General features: G+C 37.6%; 1 protein-coding gene across 12 annotated transcripts in view; it reads right to left on the bottom strand.

The window, feature by feature from the left end:
• Positions 1 to 17499, bottom strand: part of RASAL2 (RAS protein activator like 2) — a 366259-nt gene that overhangs the window by 161869 nt on the left and 186891 nt on the right. For all 12 annotated transcript variants that reach the window (XM_070591621.1, XM_070591624.1, XM_070591622.1 and 9 more), the window contains exon 3: positions 4302 to 4428. In XM_070591621.1, coding sequence (XP_070447722.1) covers positions 4302 to 4428 — 127 coding nt within the window. The remainder of the gene's footprint in view (positions 1 to 4301; positions 4429 to 17499) is intronic.

Here is a 17499-nt window from a genome sequence, read left to right as displayed (position 1 = left end):
TTTGTAAGACCATGGGGTGACTTTGAGATTTTATCATAATATAATAAAATAGAGGCATGAGATCACTGCAGCTTTGAGTCACTAGAAGTTTGGTTTTGAATTTGCCATTCAGTTTGAACCTTCTGTTTGAGAATTGAGAAAGCATGGACTTACAAATGTTTGGCATTTTCTAATTAAAATAGCTTTATGATCACGTTTATGATGTCACCTGCAAACAAGTATTCTCGTTTATTTTAGGCTCCATTTGGGCATGAGAGCATGAAATTTATTGGAATGTCAAAGAAATGCAACAAACAGATTGGACAGAGTTTCTGATTCACCTTTGTGCTGTCCATCAGACCAGTCACAGAGAGCATGCAATAGTAGATACATATTTTCTTGCATAAATGTATACTTCACAAAAATACTGTCCACTGTGTTCATGTGGTCAATTTGGTACAAACAATACTGGTACACCTCCCAGTATTGTTTTTATACAAAGACCTTACCATCTGAAGAAGCCATTTCCTTTCGAAAATTCAGCAAATCACGCTTTGCATGGTTTGAATTTGAAAAATCTCTTTTTTTTTAATGAATAAATTAAAATCTGGATTTTGTCATCAGGGAAAAATAGTTTTTTCTAGGTTTTCTAAATCTGGAAATAGGTGTTTCAGATGTGAAGTTCATATGCCTCAAGAAAACATTCATTTTCAGTGGAAAAGAACTTGGTGTCAAATCTGTGTCAAATTCCAATGTAAATATAAATTTTAGTATCTTGGGTAACCTGTAAACTGCTGAATGCTGAGAACTATTGAGTGAGAAGTACATTCTGTGCTTAACCACTCCCCCCCACCTCCCCATACACATTTTTTCCCCCTAAGTTCTTGATGTTTATGAGGTTTCTCATTAGTGTGAACTTGCTCATGTTAACAATGTGTGAGGCACAAATACAGGCCTTCTCATCTTTTTACGCTCAAAAGTCTTTTCACTAGTTTGAAATCTCTGATGTACAGCAAATTGGCGGCAACCATGAAAGTTCTTCACAGATCTATTACATTCATAGAGCTCCTTTCCGTTATGAATTCTCTTTAGTAGAGTAAAGGTGCATGTTTCTCATGAGTGGGCATTTCTCCACAGCTGATTGCTTATACCTGAAATCAAAATGCATGCCATGGTTTTACACCTGCAAAAACTGATCAGTCCTCCTTGGGGTTCCTCTACTGGTGAAGAACAAAGAGAATCCAGAGCTTGCAAAGTGTGACAACTGTGCAAAAACAGAAGGGCTTCCCCATACACATCTGACTCAACTTACTTATTTGGAAACAAAATTCTGGGTTTTCATTCTTCTTCTCTGGTCCATCCTTTGCTAGTGCTTCCTGCTCTTCCTAACCTCTAAATTTTGTTCCAGGGCTTAGTCTTAGACTTTTGCCTTCTACCTATGCACAGTTCCCTGGTGATTTCATTCAGTCTCATGGCTTTGAACACCATCTATTTGTTAAAGGTTTTTATATCTCCAGGCTGTACTGCTTCTTGATTTCCAGACTCACATATTTCCACTTGAATGTCTCTCATAAGACCCTCAAACTTAACATTTCCAAAATTGAGCTGCTGGTCAATCCCACTCTCAAACTCGCTTCTCCCACAGCCTTCCCATTTTAAAAAGTAACAACTTTATTCTTCTAGCTGCTCTAGCCAAAATTCTTCACTCTTCTGTTTCTCACCTACCACATCCAATCCAACAAGCAAATTCTGTTGGCTCTGCCCTCAAATATATTCAGAATCTGGTCATTTCTCAGCCCTTCCACCCATCTCTTGTCTAGCTTATTGCAATCGCATCCTAATTGGTGTCTGAAGTCCCATTCTTGCATCCCTATTCTCAATATAGAAGTCGGTGCTCCTCGACTCACACAGTAAAAGCCAAAGCCCTTATGTTGACCTGTAAGACCTTCATGATCGGCTTGCCAAAGAGCTCAATGATATCATCTCCTACGACTCTTCCACTTGTTCATTCCACTCCGGCCTCACTGGCATCTATGCTGTTCCTGGAACATTCCAAACATATTCCTACTTTATGCTAGCTGTTTCCCTGGTGGAACTCCTCACCCCTAGGTATCCACATAACTTACTCCCATATTTTTATCAGATCTTTATTCAAATGTCACTTATCAGTGAGGCATTCCTTGGCACCTTAGCTAAAATTATACTTTCTTGACACTTCCTATCCCCATTCCCTCCTTTACTTTTTCCTTTGTACTTATCACCATCTAGCGTGGTATATATTTTACTTATTACTCTTGCTTATTGTCTGTCACTTCTCAATAGAATGCAAGCTCCACAAAAGGACAGATGTTTTTACTTGTTTACTGCTATATCTCAAGTGCCTAGAACTGCACCTGGCGCATAGTTGTCACTCAATAACTATTTCCTGCACATAAATGGTTTTTAAAAACAGAAAAAATCAGTAAAATCCATACAATATAATATACCACAATATTAACATGTACTGTGAATAGTCATCAATAATCTATCCTCCTAACTACATAAGAATCTTCTAATGGCAGAAATCTTATCTTACATCTCTTTTCATTCTTAGAGATTGGCATAGAATATTACATATACAGCAACTACTCAATTAAACATTTGACAGCAGGAAATTCTGCCTAAAGACAAATTACTAGGAGATAAAAATAGAACAACAGAATGATTACCTAATTCAACATTAGATTGGCATGAAGGAAAGAATGGCTTTAAAAGTAGTCTTTTTCCCTCTAATATTTATAAGCGTTAGCTTCCAGTGCTAATTTAGAACATTCACTCCAAAAATGATCACGGACTGCCATGGGTCAAGATGGCCACCAGACTTGTTAGTAATAACAAGGACAAAAGGTTGAGGATTGGCTCTGGACTTGACACGTTGGCCACCTCATCTTAGTTTGTCTTTGGGACCAAAACATGGAATATTGGAGATATTTAATAATTAACTATACAGTTCTCTCTTCTATAAAATTATAATATTTCTTCAGACTACAATTATACTTCTTCAAAATCAATTGACTTTTGTGGGTCACAGCTTGAATAGTCAAAGGTTCCTGGAGAAGTGGCAAAGACAGTCATCAACATAATATTACAAATCATGACAGCAAAGGAGCTGACAGAAGGCGATTCTGAGCCAGTCCAATTCATGTAGAACTTGTATGTGAAATGTAAACAGACTATAAAATGGTTACACCCAGACAGGTTTGCAGACCCACACCTAAACTCGTTTCAACACACACTAAAGAAGTACAACGGAAGCAAGATGAGAGGAAAATTTGATTTCTCCAAGTACGACTCCTTGGAGAAAAGTGTTTGCTAACCTGACTAATTTCTAGAAAACCAACAACTATTATAGGATAAAACAAAAAATAAAAGATTTAAATTCTAACCAAGAATTCTGAGTTCAATTTAGAAAATGAAGAGAAATGAAGAAAAAGGCAAAAACAAAAAAAACAAATCTTGATTTTCAAAAATTCAACTAAAATCACAGAATTATCCATATCAACCAACATACAGACAATACTTGATTCTGTTTTATCTACCTACCGAATGTCTATGACTAAATGTCTAGGTTCACTAAGCAAATAATAACAACAATGCAAAGCACTTCCTACTTTTCAAATTCTTTCATTATTTTATTTAGTCTTAATTATGTTCCCTTAAAATTACCTGACTGGTCTAATTATTTAAATATCCATTGGTAGGCATGCAAAACACCGAACAGAATACATTTGGTAGGAAACAGGGGAAGAGTTGCTTTGATACTGACGTTAATTCCTAGTGTGTAATATCTCAGGTAGGGTTTTTTTTATTTCTCCCTTCTGTCAACCACTCCAACCATAGCTAAATTAGCCTGTTCTGACATTACATTATACAAGACAACATCAGCAGCTGTGTGAACAGGACATAAACCACTCAATACTAAGACTCCACACAACACTGGCTCCCCAGTGAATTTCAGGGCTTCAATAAGATCACCTAACACTCTTTCAAAATGTAAAGCCAAGCAGTAAACTCAGACACAACACATCATCCAACTTGTCTATAACTGTACAGCAACATTACTAGGGCTCAGATAAATTTTTATTTCTGTAAAATAACTTTGCTGCCACTTGGTTATAAAGAATAGAACTTTCTAATGACCTCTAATTCTCAGTTAACATACTATAGTTCAACTTGCTTACTTAACAGGACATGCAGGATGTTTTGTTTTATTGTAACACTCAATGACAAGTCCACAAATTACTGGATAAATGCTAGGAATTTCTTTCCTTTTATCAGCTTACCCAGTTTAGCTGCGCCCTCTGGTGGGTACTCAGGAAACTGACCCTCGGAAGGGACACTGACAGTTCTCCTCAGACATCGCCCTTTGGTGGAATCTGTCTGCTGCTCCTGTCCTCCCTCCACAGGTATCTAGTTAACCAAAAGAAAAAGAGACGCAACTTAATGCTTAACTCTATTAAATTAAAACATGGTAATTAACCATAAACGCCTTCTGTTTGAATAATGGTTTTAGTTAATGAAGACAGGAGTTTGTAATCGTCAGTGCAAAGTAGAAGAAATGGAGAATATAAAGTACATACAACGGTAAGGTATTACCACTCCTTTTCAAGTTTTTCTGTAAAAAGAACACTTGAAAGATCAGGAAAAGTGAGTGTGTAAGTTAACTTACATGAAGTATATACAAATAATATCCCGGTGTGTATCTGCTTTGGGAGCTCCAGAAAATAAAACAAAACACCCACACAAATAAAAGATTCTTTTACATCAAAAACAGGTTCACAAGCTCCATTCTGCCCAATGGTCAGTAAGGTAAATGGAAATAAAAGTCAACAAGAAAGATTTAGCTCCCAAATTCTCCGAAAAGAAGGTTTTGTTAGATAAAAGTAGTAAAATCACTCAAATTTTCTTCAATTTTAGAATTAAGCACTTAGAGATAGTTAATAAAACATATTTTCAGTGGTAACTTGTATAGATAATTATATAAAATGGCATACTTTCTTCCAAAAGTGACATTAGTTTTTGAAATCCTAAAAAATATTTTTTTCTGGCATAATTTCAGGAACATATCAAGTGTTCTTTGTATATGTGGAATGAGAACTATGAATGGTATAAAAGATCTGTAATGCCAATAACTATTTTTTAAAGGTCAATTTTATTTTAATTAATCAATTAATTTATTTATTTAGAGGATTAGCTCTGAGCTAACATCCACTGCCAGTCCTCCTCTTTTTGCTGAGGAAGACTGGCCCTGAGCTAACATCCATGCCCATCTTCCTCTACTTTCTATGTGGGACGCCTGCCACAGTATGGCTCGACAAGCAGTGCGTTGGTCTGCACCCAGGATCTGAATCGGCAAACCCTGGGCTGCTGAAGCAGCACATGCAAACTTAACCGCTGTGCCACCAGGCCAGCCCTGCCAATAACTATTTTAAAACTTACAGGGTATCACCGTAGACTAATAGGATGGCTCTAAGTTCTTTTTCCCCCTCCCAGTAATGCTAAAAGATCAATCACTTTAGTTTGAGGGAAGAGGCCAAGGACTTTTCACAATGAGATTTTACTAGTAAACTTTACCAGAACTAAGAATAGCATTGGTAACATCTTAGTTTGGCAAAATATGTCAGTAATTAATCACAGTCTCTAATTTCTTATGGCTCCAATATTGAAATTTCAACAAATTTCAACAATAATGACTAGAACCCAGTTCTTACTATGTGTAAGGCTAAGGAATTTGCATGTGTGACATTATGAGGGAGCCATTATTATCATCCCCCTTTTAGATGAGAAACAATTTATTTCTCCAAATGACTACAATGTGCACATATAAAAGCAATTGATTAGGGGCTGGCCCCGTGGCCGAGTGGTTAAGTTCGCGTGCTCCGCTGCAGGCGTCCCAGTGTTTCGTTGGTTCGAATCCTGGGCACGGACATGGCACTGCTCGTCAGACCACGCTGAGGCAGCGTCCCACATGCCACAACTAGAAGAACCCACAACGAGAAATATACAACTATGTACTGGGGGGCTTTGGGGAGAAAAAGGAAAAAATAAAAAAAATCTAAAAAAAAAAAAAGCAATTGATTAAACAAAACTGATAGATAGAGGCTTAAGTGTATAGGTGTTCTCCTTTGCCCCAGTGATCCAACTCCTATGACTGGGGTCAAGAGGATAATAGCAAGGGAAGCTTTCTCTGTGTTACTGAAAATCTGAAGAGCAAAGTCAAAATGTCTTCATAAGGACTGAAAATTTTCACACTCTTAAAGGACCAAAAATGCCCATTTCTTCATTACTATAACTATGGTTACTCCTTGAACACTGAGAAACTAAAAGGCAGAATTAAGAAAGGCAAAATTCTAAAAAATAAGGGAGACCAAATAATAGCATCAATAAGACATGAACTCTTCCAAAAGTACTCTGTAATATAAAACTTTATGAACAGTAATCTAAGTCATCCATCCCTTTCAGGATGGAAATTATATTATCTCTACTTAAATAATTAAAAGAGTAGCACCAAGAGGTTAAATAACTCCCTCCAAGTAAGAAAGGCAAAACTATATCCTCTACCTGCCTTAAAAGTAGGAAAGAACAGGGGGAAAACAAAAATAGTTGGATCCTTGAACAAAGAGATAAGCTTAAATAAACATAACTATTTCCTTAAGAGTTCTAAAAATGCCTATTATCTGAAAAAATGGGGGTCTAAGCCACACAGAAAAAAGGTGTAATTTTTGATATTTTTAGGAGGGAATGACCTATGATATTTTCTGTGGAAATTTATAAAGGCCATATCCAGGAAAAAGTAAGAAATGGCTTCTACATTCACAAAAATAAACTCAAAATGGATCAAAAGACTTAAAAAGTAAGACCTGAAACCATAAGACTTCTAGAAGAAAATATAGGCAGTACACACTCTCTGACATCAGTCTTAAAAGGATCTTTTCGGACACCATGTCTTCTCATGTCTAGGCAAGGGAAACAATAGAAAGAATAAACAAGTGAGACTTCGTCAGACTAAAGAGCTTCTACAAGGCAAGGGAAAACAGAAGTGAAACAAAAACACAAGCCACCAACTAGGAAAAAATATTTGGAAATCATATATCCAACAAAGGTTTAATCTCCATAATATATGAAGAACTTACACTACTCAACAACAAAAAATGAAACAACTCGATCAAAAAATGGGCAGGAGATATGAACAGATATTTCCCCAAAGAAGATATACGGATGGCCAATAGACACATGAAAAGATGCTCATCATCACCGATCATCAGGGAAATGCAAATCAAAACTACACTAAGACTTCACCTTGCACTTGTTAGAATGGCTAAAACAACTAAGACAAAAAATAACAAATGTTGGAGAGGTTGTGGAGAAAAAGGACCCCTCATACACTGCTGGTGGGAATGCAAACTGGTGCAGCCATAATGGAAAACAGTATGGAGATTTCTTAAAAAATTAAAAATAGAAATACCATATGACCCAGCCATCCCACTACTAGGTATCTATCCAAAGAACTTGAAATCAGCAATTCAAAGACTCATGCACCCTATGTTCACTGCAGCATTATTCACAATAGCCAAGATGTGGAAGCAACCTAAGTGCCCATCAACTGATGACTGGATAAAGAAGATATGGTATGTATATATATACAATACTACTTAGCCATTAAAAAGAACAAAATTGTCCCATTCACAACAACATGGATGGACCTTGAGGGTATTATGTTAAGTGAAATAAGCCAGATAGAGAAAGACAAACTCTGCATGATTCCACTCATATGTGGACAATAAACAAACGCATGGACAAAGAGAACAGATTAGTGGTTACCAGGGGGAAAGGGGCTGTGGGGAGGGCACAAAGGGTGAAGTGGTGCACCTATAATATGACTGACAAATAGTAATGTAAAACTGAAATTTCACAAGTTGTAAACTATTATAACCCCAATTAAAATAAATTAATTAAATAAAATAAAAATAAAATTTAAAAAAAGAAATGGCTTCTATTGTCATATACTTTGTCTCTACCATATCTAAGGAGAGGATAAATAAATATATTAAACTTATTTGGGCCTAGAATTCACTCACAATGATTTTCTCCAAGTTTTAACAGAGACTCTTTGTTTTCCACTGTTGAAACTTACAATATGATCAGAGGTTTTATTCAAAGCATCACTTTTAAAAGTTAGGGCATTTTACCTCTGACTCCGGGATATAAGGAAGAATAGTGTTCACTTTTATTCTAAACCCACATTTCTTAAGAATATTTCGCTTTTACAACACTATTGATTGCTCCTTACCTAAAATATTTTTTTAAAGATATTGATCTACTCCTTGAAAATTAGAGGGTTCATATTTCAAGTATCTTCCAATGAACTAAACTAGAGTTTACAAATCTTAGTAGACAGCCAAAGAGAATCAGTTTTAGAAAGTCAATTTCAGAAAAGCAATTTGGTTCACTCTGTCTTATTTTAGTTTACTACTCCACATTTACTTGTTTATACTGAATTACTCTTTAAAAATTGCCTATCTTCCAGATTCTATAACATGAAAGGAATATTTCTTTCTTTTAACCTCTTTGGCCTTGTACTATGCTTTGAGTACTCCTTTTCCTCAGGGAAAAAACCTAAAGCACTTTAATACATTCCATTGTAGATGAGCAAAGCGGAACATAGGAAGAAGTAAATGGCTTCTCAGGTATCTCAGATGTGTTAATAACAAAGTCAAACTGGATCTCTGACTCCAGTCCTCTTTACTAGTTCCAAACCATCCACAACAATGGAAGAACAATATGGCACAAAAAAATCAAGTTACTTCGAAAACATACATATTTTTTTCCTGTAAAATTATCTTTCATTTTGTTTAGAATTATATAGATATTAATTTCAATTTCAATCTGAGCACCTACAGATTAAATAGTCAATATATAGTCAAATACAGGAAACCAAGATTATGTTAACTAGCAAAAGAAAGATCTTCTCAGTTATTTCTTTTCCTAAAGAATGCTTAAAGGATGTTAGTCCCCTGTATCTTTAAAAGGATTTTTTTTTTCCTTTAAAAGGATTTTTTTAATCTTTTTAAAGAAAGAAAATTCCTCAACTTTCTTATCCCCTTAAGGTAGCAGCTCTCAAAGCTAGTGGGATCCAGGTAACGGCATCAGTTTTACCCGGGAATTTGTTACAAATGCACATCCTCAGGCCCCACCCTAAATCCAGTGAATCAGAAACTCTGGGGGTAGAGCCCAGCAATCAACGTTTTAACATGCCTCCAATTGATTCTGATGCTCCCTAGGGTCGAGAAACACTGCCTTAAGGTTTTCTCTCCTTCCTATCTTGGTTCTCAAGATAACAGTGGTTCTTAACCTTGGCTGCAAATTATAATCACCTAGGGGAGTTTTAAAAAATACTGATGGCTAGACCACTCCTAGACATTCTGAATTAAGTGACTGGTGCGTGGCCTGGGATTTTTATAACTTCCGAGGTCACTCTAATGTGCAGGCAAAGTTGAGAACCACTGATCTATATTCAGTACTTTCAGCTCTAATTATTCACTTATTAATCCTTGACCACCAGTACTAAGTGTGGAGGCATAAATAAATCACTTGGCCTTACCAAATTCCAATTTCTATTATTTTTGGGGCATGATCTTTCTGGTATCTCAGCTAGATGCCTGGGGTGGTAAGGTATTAAAGAGGTCTCTCACCAGCAGAGGCAACCCTCTAACATTGCTCAATATGACCACCAGTATCTCTATTTTGTTCTCAATACTACAGTTGCTCTCTAGAAAGTCCGAGTAGTCCTGCCCTGAGCATGTGTAGTCCAGCCCTGGGCCAAGACGCACCAGTGTCCAGCCCAGCAGATTCCAGCCCCTTCACCTACAGAATTCTTTTCTCTGCCTCCTGAGCTCAGTGGGACTACTGCACTCTGCCTGGACTCCAGATCAAGTACCACAGTTGGGAAATGGTACACAGCAGACAGCCAGGGCAATGGTGACAATCACTGTCTTTGGCTGCCTATTGTCCAATGCTTGAAAATAGTTTCTCTCTCTCTCTCCATATACATATGTGTACTGATATATACATACATATATATATAGATACAGATATATAGATATACAGTCCAGTTTTATGTTGTCTGTAGTGAGAGGGCTAGTTTTGTATCAGTTACTCTATCATGCTGGTGCCAAAAGCCTCTTATTATCTCTTATCCAAACTACTAATATGGTCTCTTCACTGGTGATGTTCTGCCCCTTAAATCTACTCTTTACATAGTTATCAGAATATTTCCAAAACGCAAATATGATTATTTCATTCTGAGGCTTAAAGTCCTTCAGTTGTTCTCCTTTGCCCTTTGCAGTGGTTTTCAAAGGACTGGTAGTGTGTTTGTACGTGGACGTATATGACAGGGGGAGGTATTTCTCTACTTCAATCACAGCATAATTCTGAGTTTATCTGTTATAGAGGTCTTCTGCTTAAGCTTTTCTACCAAGAAAGGGTTCTTCTGCTAAGAGTGTTTTAGAACCACTATTATCTTACAGAGTAAGTGCAAGCTCTCGAACATGCTATATACCAAGTTTTCCACCATCTGGCCACTGTCTGAATGCCCAGCTCCAGGCTTTACATTCTACGAACACCAAATTGCTTGCATTTCCCTAATAGATTCCTTATTTCGTAGTTCAGTGCCTTTGCTTAGTTTGTTCTCTGATCCTAAAATATTTTCCCTCACTTTCTTTCCTATTCTATACCTTCCAGGTAAACGCCTATTCATCCTAAGGCTTAGGACAGGCACTGCCTCTTCCAGGAATCTTCCCCCTCTACCAATCCCCTACGGGAAGGTTAAGGTACACCTCCCTGAGGTTCCACCAATAACAGATCTTTCTCTGTCACTATACTTATTATATTGAATTATAATTATTCATTTGTGCAACTAATTCCATGTAAGTTAACAGCTTGTATCTCACCATAAGTCAATCTCCAAACCTTAAAATAGTTCCAACCCACAAACGAATAAATATTTGACAGGTAGCAATGGGGGTCATTTTAGGCAAAAGAAAAAACATAACATCAGCCAAGAAGTTGGCAAGCATATGAAGTTTTTGTTTTGCTTTGGAACAGGGAGTAGGTCATATTTAGCTAGAGCCTCTTAAGGGGGAGCCGTGGGGTAGAACACCAAAATATATCATGACTGCATTGGGAGGGCTTTAATACCAGGTCACGCGTAATTCAGGGAATACTGGGAAACCATTCAAGTTTTCAGATCAGAGGAATGGTAGTCTCTTAATTGGTCTGTCTCCTTCCTATCTCTTCCTCTTCTAATACATCCTACAGATTAATATTCATAATGCATAACTTTGATCAAATCTCTTCCTTTCTTAAGCTTCCCTTGATAATTGCCCATTACCAATAGCATCTTAATAACACAGTTAGACTATAGTCCTTTAGAATAAATGGATTTTCTGTTATTCTATCCAGTTTACTTGTGCTATTTCTCAAATGCCATTTTAAAATTATTTGTCTTAATTCCACAACTAAAATTGGTATGGGGGGAGAGGGGAAAAAATTGTGTCTTATTCTCTGCAACTTCTAACAGAGTGAATGCACATACAGGGGCACGTTACGTATCTGCTGAATAACTTGAAAGTGACTCTGAATGAAACATGCCATGGGAAGTTTACCCCAGGATAAATAACAGTTGATTTTAGCTGTTTGCACAAAGTCTAACTGCTATTTTCATCAGTATATCTGAATGTAAATACTGCTTTCCAAAAGCAAGAAAAATATTGTAAAATTGCATTACTACCAACTTGCTGCCTGTATGCTAGATGCAGCTTAAAAAATTCCAAATACAGAAAGTAGAGTCTGAATGAAGAAAAATGGAGCCACATTTACCCTTCTTAACGGCTTGTTATCGCCAAAAGAAAGAAACTCACAAATTCAGCTTTCTTTTGTATTTTTATACTGGCTGCACCTCAGAGGGGTTCACGATTGTCTTCTCTTACCATTTCCCTCAACTCCTTAATCTCTAGTTTACTTGGTCTTATCTCTTGCAAGCAAAATGGAATTCAAATGGCCTCCTACGCCCTCTTTGAACTGGGCTGGTGCCAAGCCAGCTGGGGCCTTTCCTGGCATCCAGGCAGGGAAGTCTATTTCGTAACCACAAGCAATGTCTATTTGGCACAATTTGCATGAAGCAATTTACTGAACCAATGAGTCATTTCTCAAGGTGATACTCCTGGCAGACTTCTCTTTCAGCATTCTGCCCAGATCTGTCCTTCTGCTACATTCCCAAACTGGTAATTGGTATATTTAACACTCTTCCCATGTATATCCTGCAAGCAGAATTTTTTCCATTTCTGACAGGAAACACGCAGAGTTAAGAGAGAGCACTGAAAGATCCCACACACTGAATATATGAGTGATACTAGACTAATATAATCCTCCCACATTCCAGCAGTGCCTGGCTAAGGACTCAGTTTAAATCCTTACAGAACCCTCTTAATTGATCCCTTTAACACAGCAGTAAACACCCCCATGATTAGGTGATTAAGGTTTAAAACAGCCTTTTTAGATAATTTTAGCAGGAAATTCCTTAAACTCCTTGTTTCAAGGAATTCTAAATTGTTCAATGCAAAACTCCAAGGGTTAGAGTTATACTCCTCACGATAGTGTGAGTGAAAGGTAGAAGAGAGACAGCATATTCTAGTCCTTCCACAAAAAACCGCTTTCTAATCCTTTCCTGTAATGAAATTAATAGAATATTAGATTTATCACTCAAATAGCAGGTACAGTAATGGCTTAACATTTTCTTATCCTAGAGACTTAATTCAGTTTTTCCAACTTAATAATGGTAGAACATACTCATCTTAGGGCATTCAACTATTTTGTAAACTTTCTGTAAACTCATCGTCCCTTCATGGTCCCTCACCTGTTCTACTGCAGTAATCTAACTTACCTATTTCCTTCCAATCCCTTTCACTCAATTTTCTATATGATCAACAGAGTTACTTTGCTAAGAAGCAAAAGTAATGATGTTACTTCCCTATTAAATACCTATCTATGGTCCAAATCATTTCCAGAATAAAGTCCAAATTCCTTATTATGGCCTTCAAAGCACTTAATTACTTAGTTCTCGCCAGCTATCACTCTTCTTCTGGCAAATCATATTCCAAGAATTCTGAACATTTTGCAGTTTGCCAAAGAGATATAAGATGCTTCTTGACTTTGTATCCTTATACATGGGACATCCTTCCCTTCCTTTCCTTATCTTACTAGAAGATAAGCTTCTATCTGTCCCTAAAGACATGGCCTAATCATAAATTTCTCTGTAAAACCTTTTTTGGCATTCCCCACTTCATACCATAATCCACCCCAGACAATATCTCAGTTAATCTTTCCCTTATGATTATATTATAATTTAAAAAGTAATAACTTATTGAGGTGAAATTGACAAAACATAAAATCAACCATTTCAAAGTGAGCAATTCAGTGACATTTAGTACATTCACAATGCTGTGCAACCACCACCTCTATTTAGTTGCAAAAGATTATAACTTTTAATTTACCTCAATGTGTCCCCACTAAAACTGCATCTTCGCAACCACAATAGTGCATACCTAATAGATACTCAATAAATAAAGATAGAACCACATATTCAATAATGGAAAAGCATCTTATGGAATATTTTTCTCCTCTTTTATTATCCAGTTTTAGAAAAAATATGAAATTAAGTCTCATGTTCTGAGAAGACTTATCACACAAAAAGAAAAGAAGGAAATAGATATTCAGGAATTAAAATTTATAATTTGGCTTTTCAAGTTTATTCAACAAATGTTCATTGAGAAATTACTAAAGTGTCAGGAAGTGTTCTAATCACAGAGGGCTACAACAATAAACAAAAAACAACCCATGCCCTAAAACTTACATTCTAGCAGGGGAAGAGAGATAATAAACATAATAAATAAGTTATACAGCATTTTAGAAGATGGCAAATGCTATGGGGAAAAAAATTAGAGCCAGGTAATTCGATCAGAGGTTCCAGATGGTGATATGGGGAGAGGGTGCAATTTTAAACAGGTTGGTCAGGGTAGGCCTTATTGAGCAGGTGATATGTAAGCAAAGAACTGAAGGAGTTGAGAAAGTGAGTCATGCAAGTATCTGAGGGAAGAGCCACGGCTAAGGCCCTGAGGCAGGAACGTGCCTGATCTGCTCAAGAACAGTGATGAAACCAGAATGGCTGGAACATAGTGAGCTGAGGAAGTTTCTGGCCTTTGAAACCTGGAAGGATGGAGTTGTCATAAATGGAGATGGGGGCGGCCTCTGGAAGGTCTGGGAGGGAAGATTAGGGGCTCAATGTGGGGCTTTTGGAGATGATTATTACATATCCAAGCGGAGGTGTATAATGGGCAGATGGATCCATGAGTCTACAGAAAAGAGATGTGTAGGTTTGAGATACAAAATTAGAAATCATGAGCATTAGAGGGTATTTAAAGTCTTAAGACTGGAAGAGATTCCTAAGGAAGTGAGATCTAAGGACTGAACGCTGTGGCACTCTCCTGTTAAGATTTGGAGAGAAGAAGAGAAATCTGCAAAGATGACTCAGAAGGAACTGCCAGAGAAGCAGGAGGAAAACTTTTCTTAGTACAGTGTCATGAAAGCCAAGTGAAGAAAGCAGTTCTAGGAGAAGGAATGAGCGATCAATTGCATTAAATGCCACTAACAGATCAAGTAAGACGAGAACTGAAAATTGACTACTGAATTTAGCAATATGGAGGTCACCAGTGAGCTTAACACAGCACTTTTGGCAGAGTGGTGTGCATAAGAGTCTGGTAGGAGTAGGTTTAAGAGAGAATGAGAGGAGAGAAGTTAGAGACAATAAGTTTAGAAGTTGCAAGAATCTTTGCCATTAAGGGAAGCAGAGAAAGGAGTAGTAACCGGAGGCAGAAGTGAGGTTAATAAAGGCTTATTTTTTCTTTTAAGATGGGAGAAATAATTGCATGCTGATGGGAATGATCTAGTAGAGATGGAAAAATTGAAGATGTAAAAGAGGTTGGGAGAATTGCTAGTGATATATACATCCTTGAATAGGCAAGAGGTAATGCAATGGACACATGTGGAGAGGCTGACCATTGGATTGTGGACAGTTCAACCACGGTTAAAGGAAGGAAATCAGGGTATAAGGAAATAGTTGCTGATGGATGGGTAGACATGGTAATGGAGTATGCAGAAGTTCTCTTCTGAGTGCTTGAATTTTCTCAGTGAAGTAAAAAGCAAAGTAACCACCTGTAAGTGACAGTAACAGAAGATTTAGGAATAGAGGAGGAGATGTAAAAAAAAATCATCTTAGAAATCATTTTAGATTGTACTACTCAAAGTGTGGCCTAAGGTCCTGTGCTGTTCTGCAAACTGTTACTGGCCCGCAATAAACAACTTAACAGTAAAGAAATTGAGAAGAATTGTGTCTGGTGTGATCAGTGGATTTGTCTCATTATACAGTACACTTTCCATGAACATGTACAATTTTTGTAATTTTATTCCTTCTTTTCCTATGTTATGATTATTCTGTGTATACTTATTGAATTGTAATTTCATTTTTATCAAATCTAATAAAAATTGGGGCTTGTATTTTTACTTCTTCTTAAATTTCATTTTTTTGGGGGGGGCCAGGCCCGTGGCCAAGTGGTTAAGTTTGTGCGCTCTGCTTCGGTGGCCCAGGGTTGCGCCAGTTCGAATCCTGGGTGCAGACATGGCACCACTCATCAAGCCATGCTGAGGCGGCATCCCACATCCCACAACTAGAAGGACCCACAACTAAAAACACACAACTATGTACCTGAGGGGCTTTGGGAGAAAAAAGGAAAAAAAATAAAATAAAAAAATTAAAAAAAACACAAAACAAATTTCATTTTTCATAACAATTCATTTCATTGTATTTTATTATTCATGATGACATGGTGGAAAAAACTGGTTCTTCACCACACATAGATTGAGACGCACTAGTCCATGAGAGTTGGACAGTAAATGGACTAAGAAAATGTCTTATGATTACCAAAAAGCATTAGGGGCTCACAGGAGGTTTGCAGCCATTAGTTTAAAGGTTATCAGGATGGCAGAGTGATTTTCTTCAGACACATTATGTTGCATAAAAGTAGGGCAGGATAGATGAAGAACAGGATTTAACTGCACCTATCTATTGCCAAGTGAGTATGATGATACAAGAGGACAAGGAAATAGTATGCAAGGGATGACCTTGGAATGACTGACCATGGAATTCAGACTGCGTGAAAAGGGAAGAGAGGATATCAGAGATATGAGGGAGAAAAGGTGACAGGATCAATGGGCCACAGGTCCCAAAAGGATTGAAGAATTGTTGGAACAAGGGATGGGCTACACCGACAGAAAGTGATAGAGAATAAGATGTGCACAACTGAGACTATGAAAAAGTTGTAGCAAGGAGGCAGAATAGAGGAAAAGATTCTTGGAGGAGAGGAGTTCAAGGAACTGAGAGCCAGTGTGTTGAATGAATCATCTCTGTGGACACTGGAATCATCACAAATTAAGGCTAGAGCAGTGCTGAAGATAATGACAATGAGTCAGGGGCAACAAAAAATGCCAAGGGCAATAAAAAATCCAGGAGCAAGAAAAAAAAGAGGAGGAATGATGACTACACCATGAGATTCAGAGTTTGGGCTTTTTAGAGAAAAATAGATAGGAAAAAGATAGGAAACATTCATGAAAGGAGACGGACACCTACTATAGGCAGCATGGTATGAGGGCTGTGGGAGAAGAACAGCCATCACTCAACGGTATTTCACAGAGGATAGTGTCCTTAGACAAGATACAGGTTCTCATGAGACCAAGAAGTTAAGGGATTTCCTCAGGGAAGAGGTGGAAGAAACAGCTGATTTTGCTGATGACGGGCCATGAGTTGTAGAGGGCATAGTGAAAGGGTTTAAGGAGGTAGGAAAGAGGGGCCGGCCCAGTTGCCGAGTGCTTAAAGTTGCATGCTCCGCTTCTGCAGCCCGGGGTTTCACTGGTTCGGATCCATGGCACCACTCATCAAGCCATGCTGAGGCAGTGTCCCACAAGGTACAACCAGAGGCACTCACAACTAGAATGTACAACTACGTACTGGCGGGGGACCTTTGGGGAGAAGAAGAAGAAGAAAAACATTGGCAACAGATGTTAGCTCAGATGCCAATCTTTAAAAGAAAAAAAAAAAAAAAGAGGTAGGAAAGGATGAGTGGAAGCCAGGGACAGAAAAGAGGATTTAGAGAGCCATATGCAGAGTATGGGAGATGAGAGCTTCCCCAGGTGTCCAGGGATACGCATGATGACTGGCATAAAAAGGGATAAATCATGTAAGATATTATTTTAGGAAATTATTCATCATGGATAGTTATTTTACCAGACAAAGGGGGCCCAGGTCTGGATTACTCAATTGATCAGTAATATTTAATCAATAGATTATATCTTGGTTCTAGGTAAGGCATGCTT

This window comes from Equus przewalskii, chromosome 23, assembly GCF_037783145.1.
Source record: "Equus przewalskii isolate Varuska chromosome 23, EquPr2, whole genome shotgun sequence".
Taxonomy (NCBI): Eukaryota; Metazoa; Chordata; class Mammalia; order Perissodactyla; family Equidae; genus Equus; species Equus przewalskii.
The sequence above is the reverse complement of the archived record's forward strand: the minus strand, read 5'-3'. Positions and strand labels throughout refer to the sequence as shown.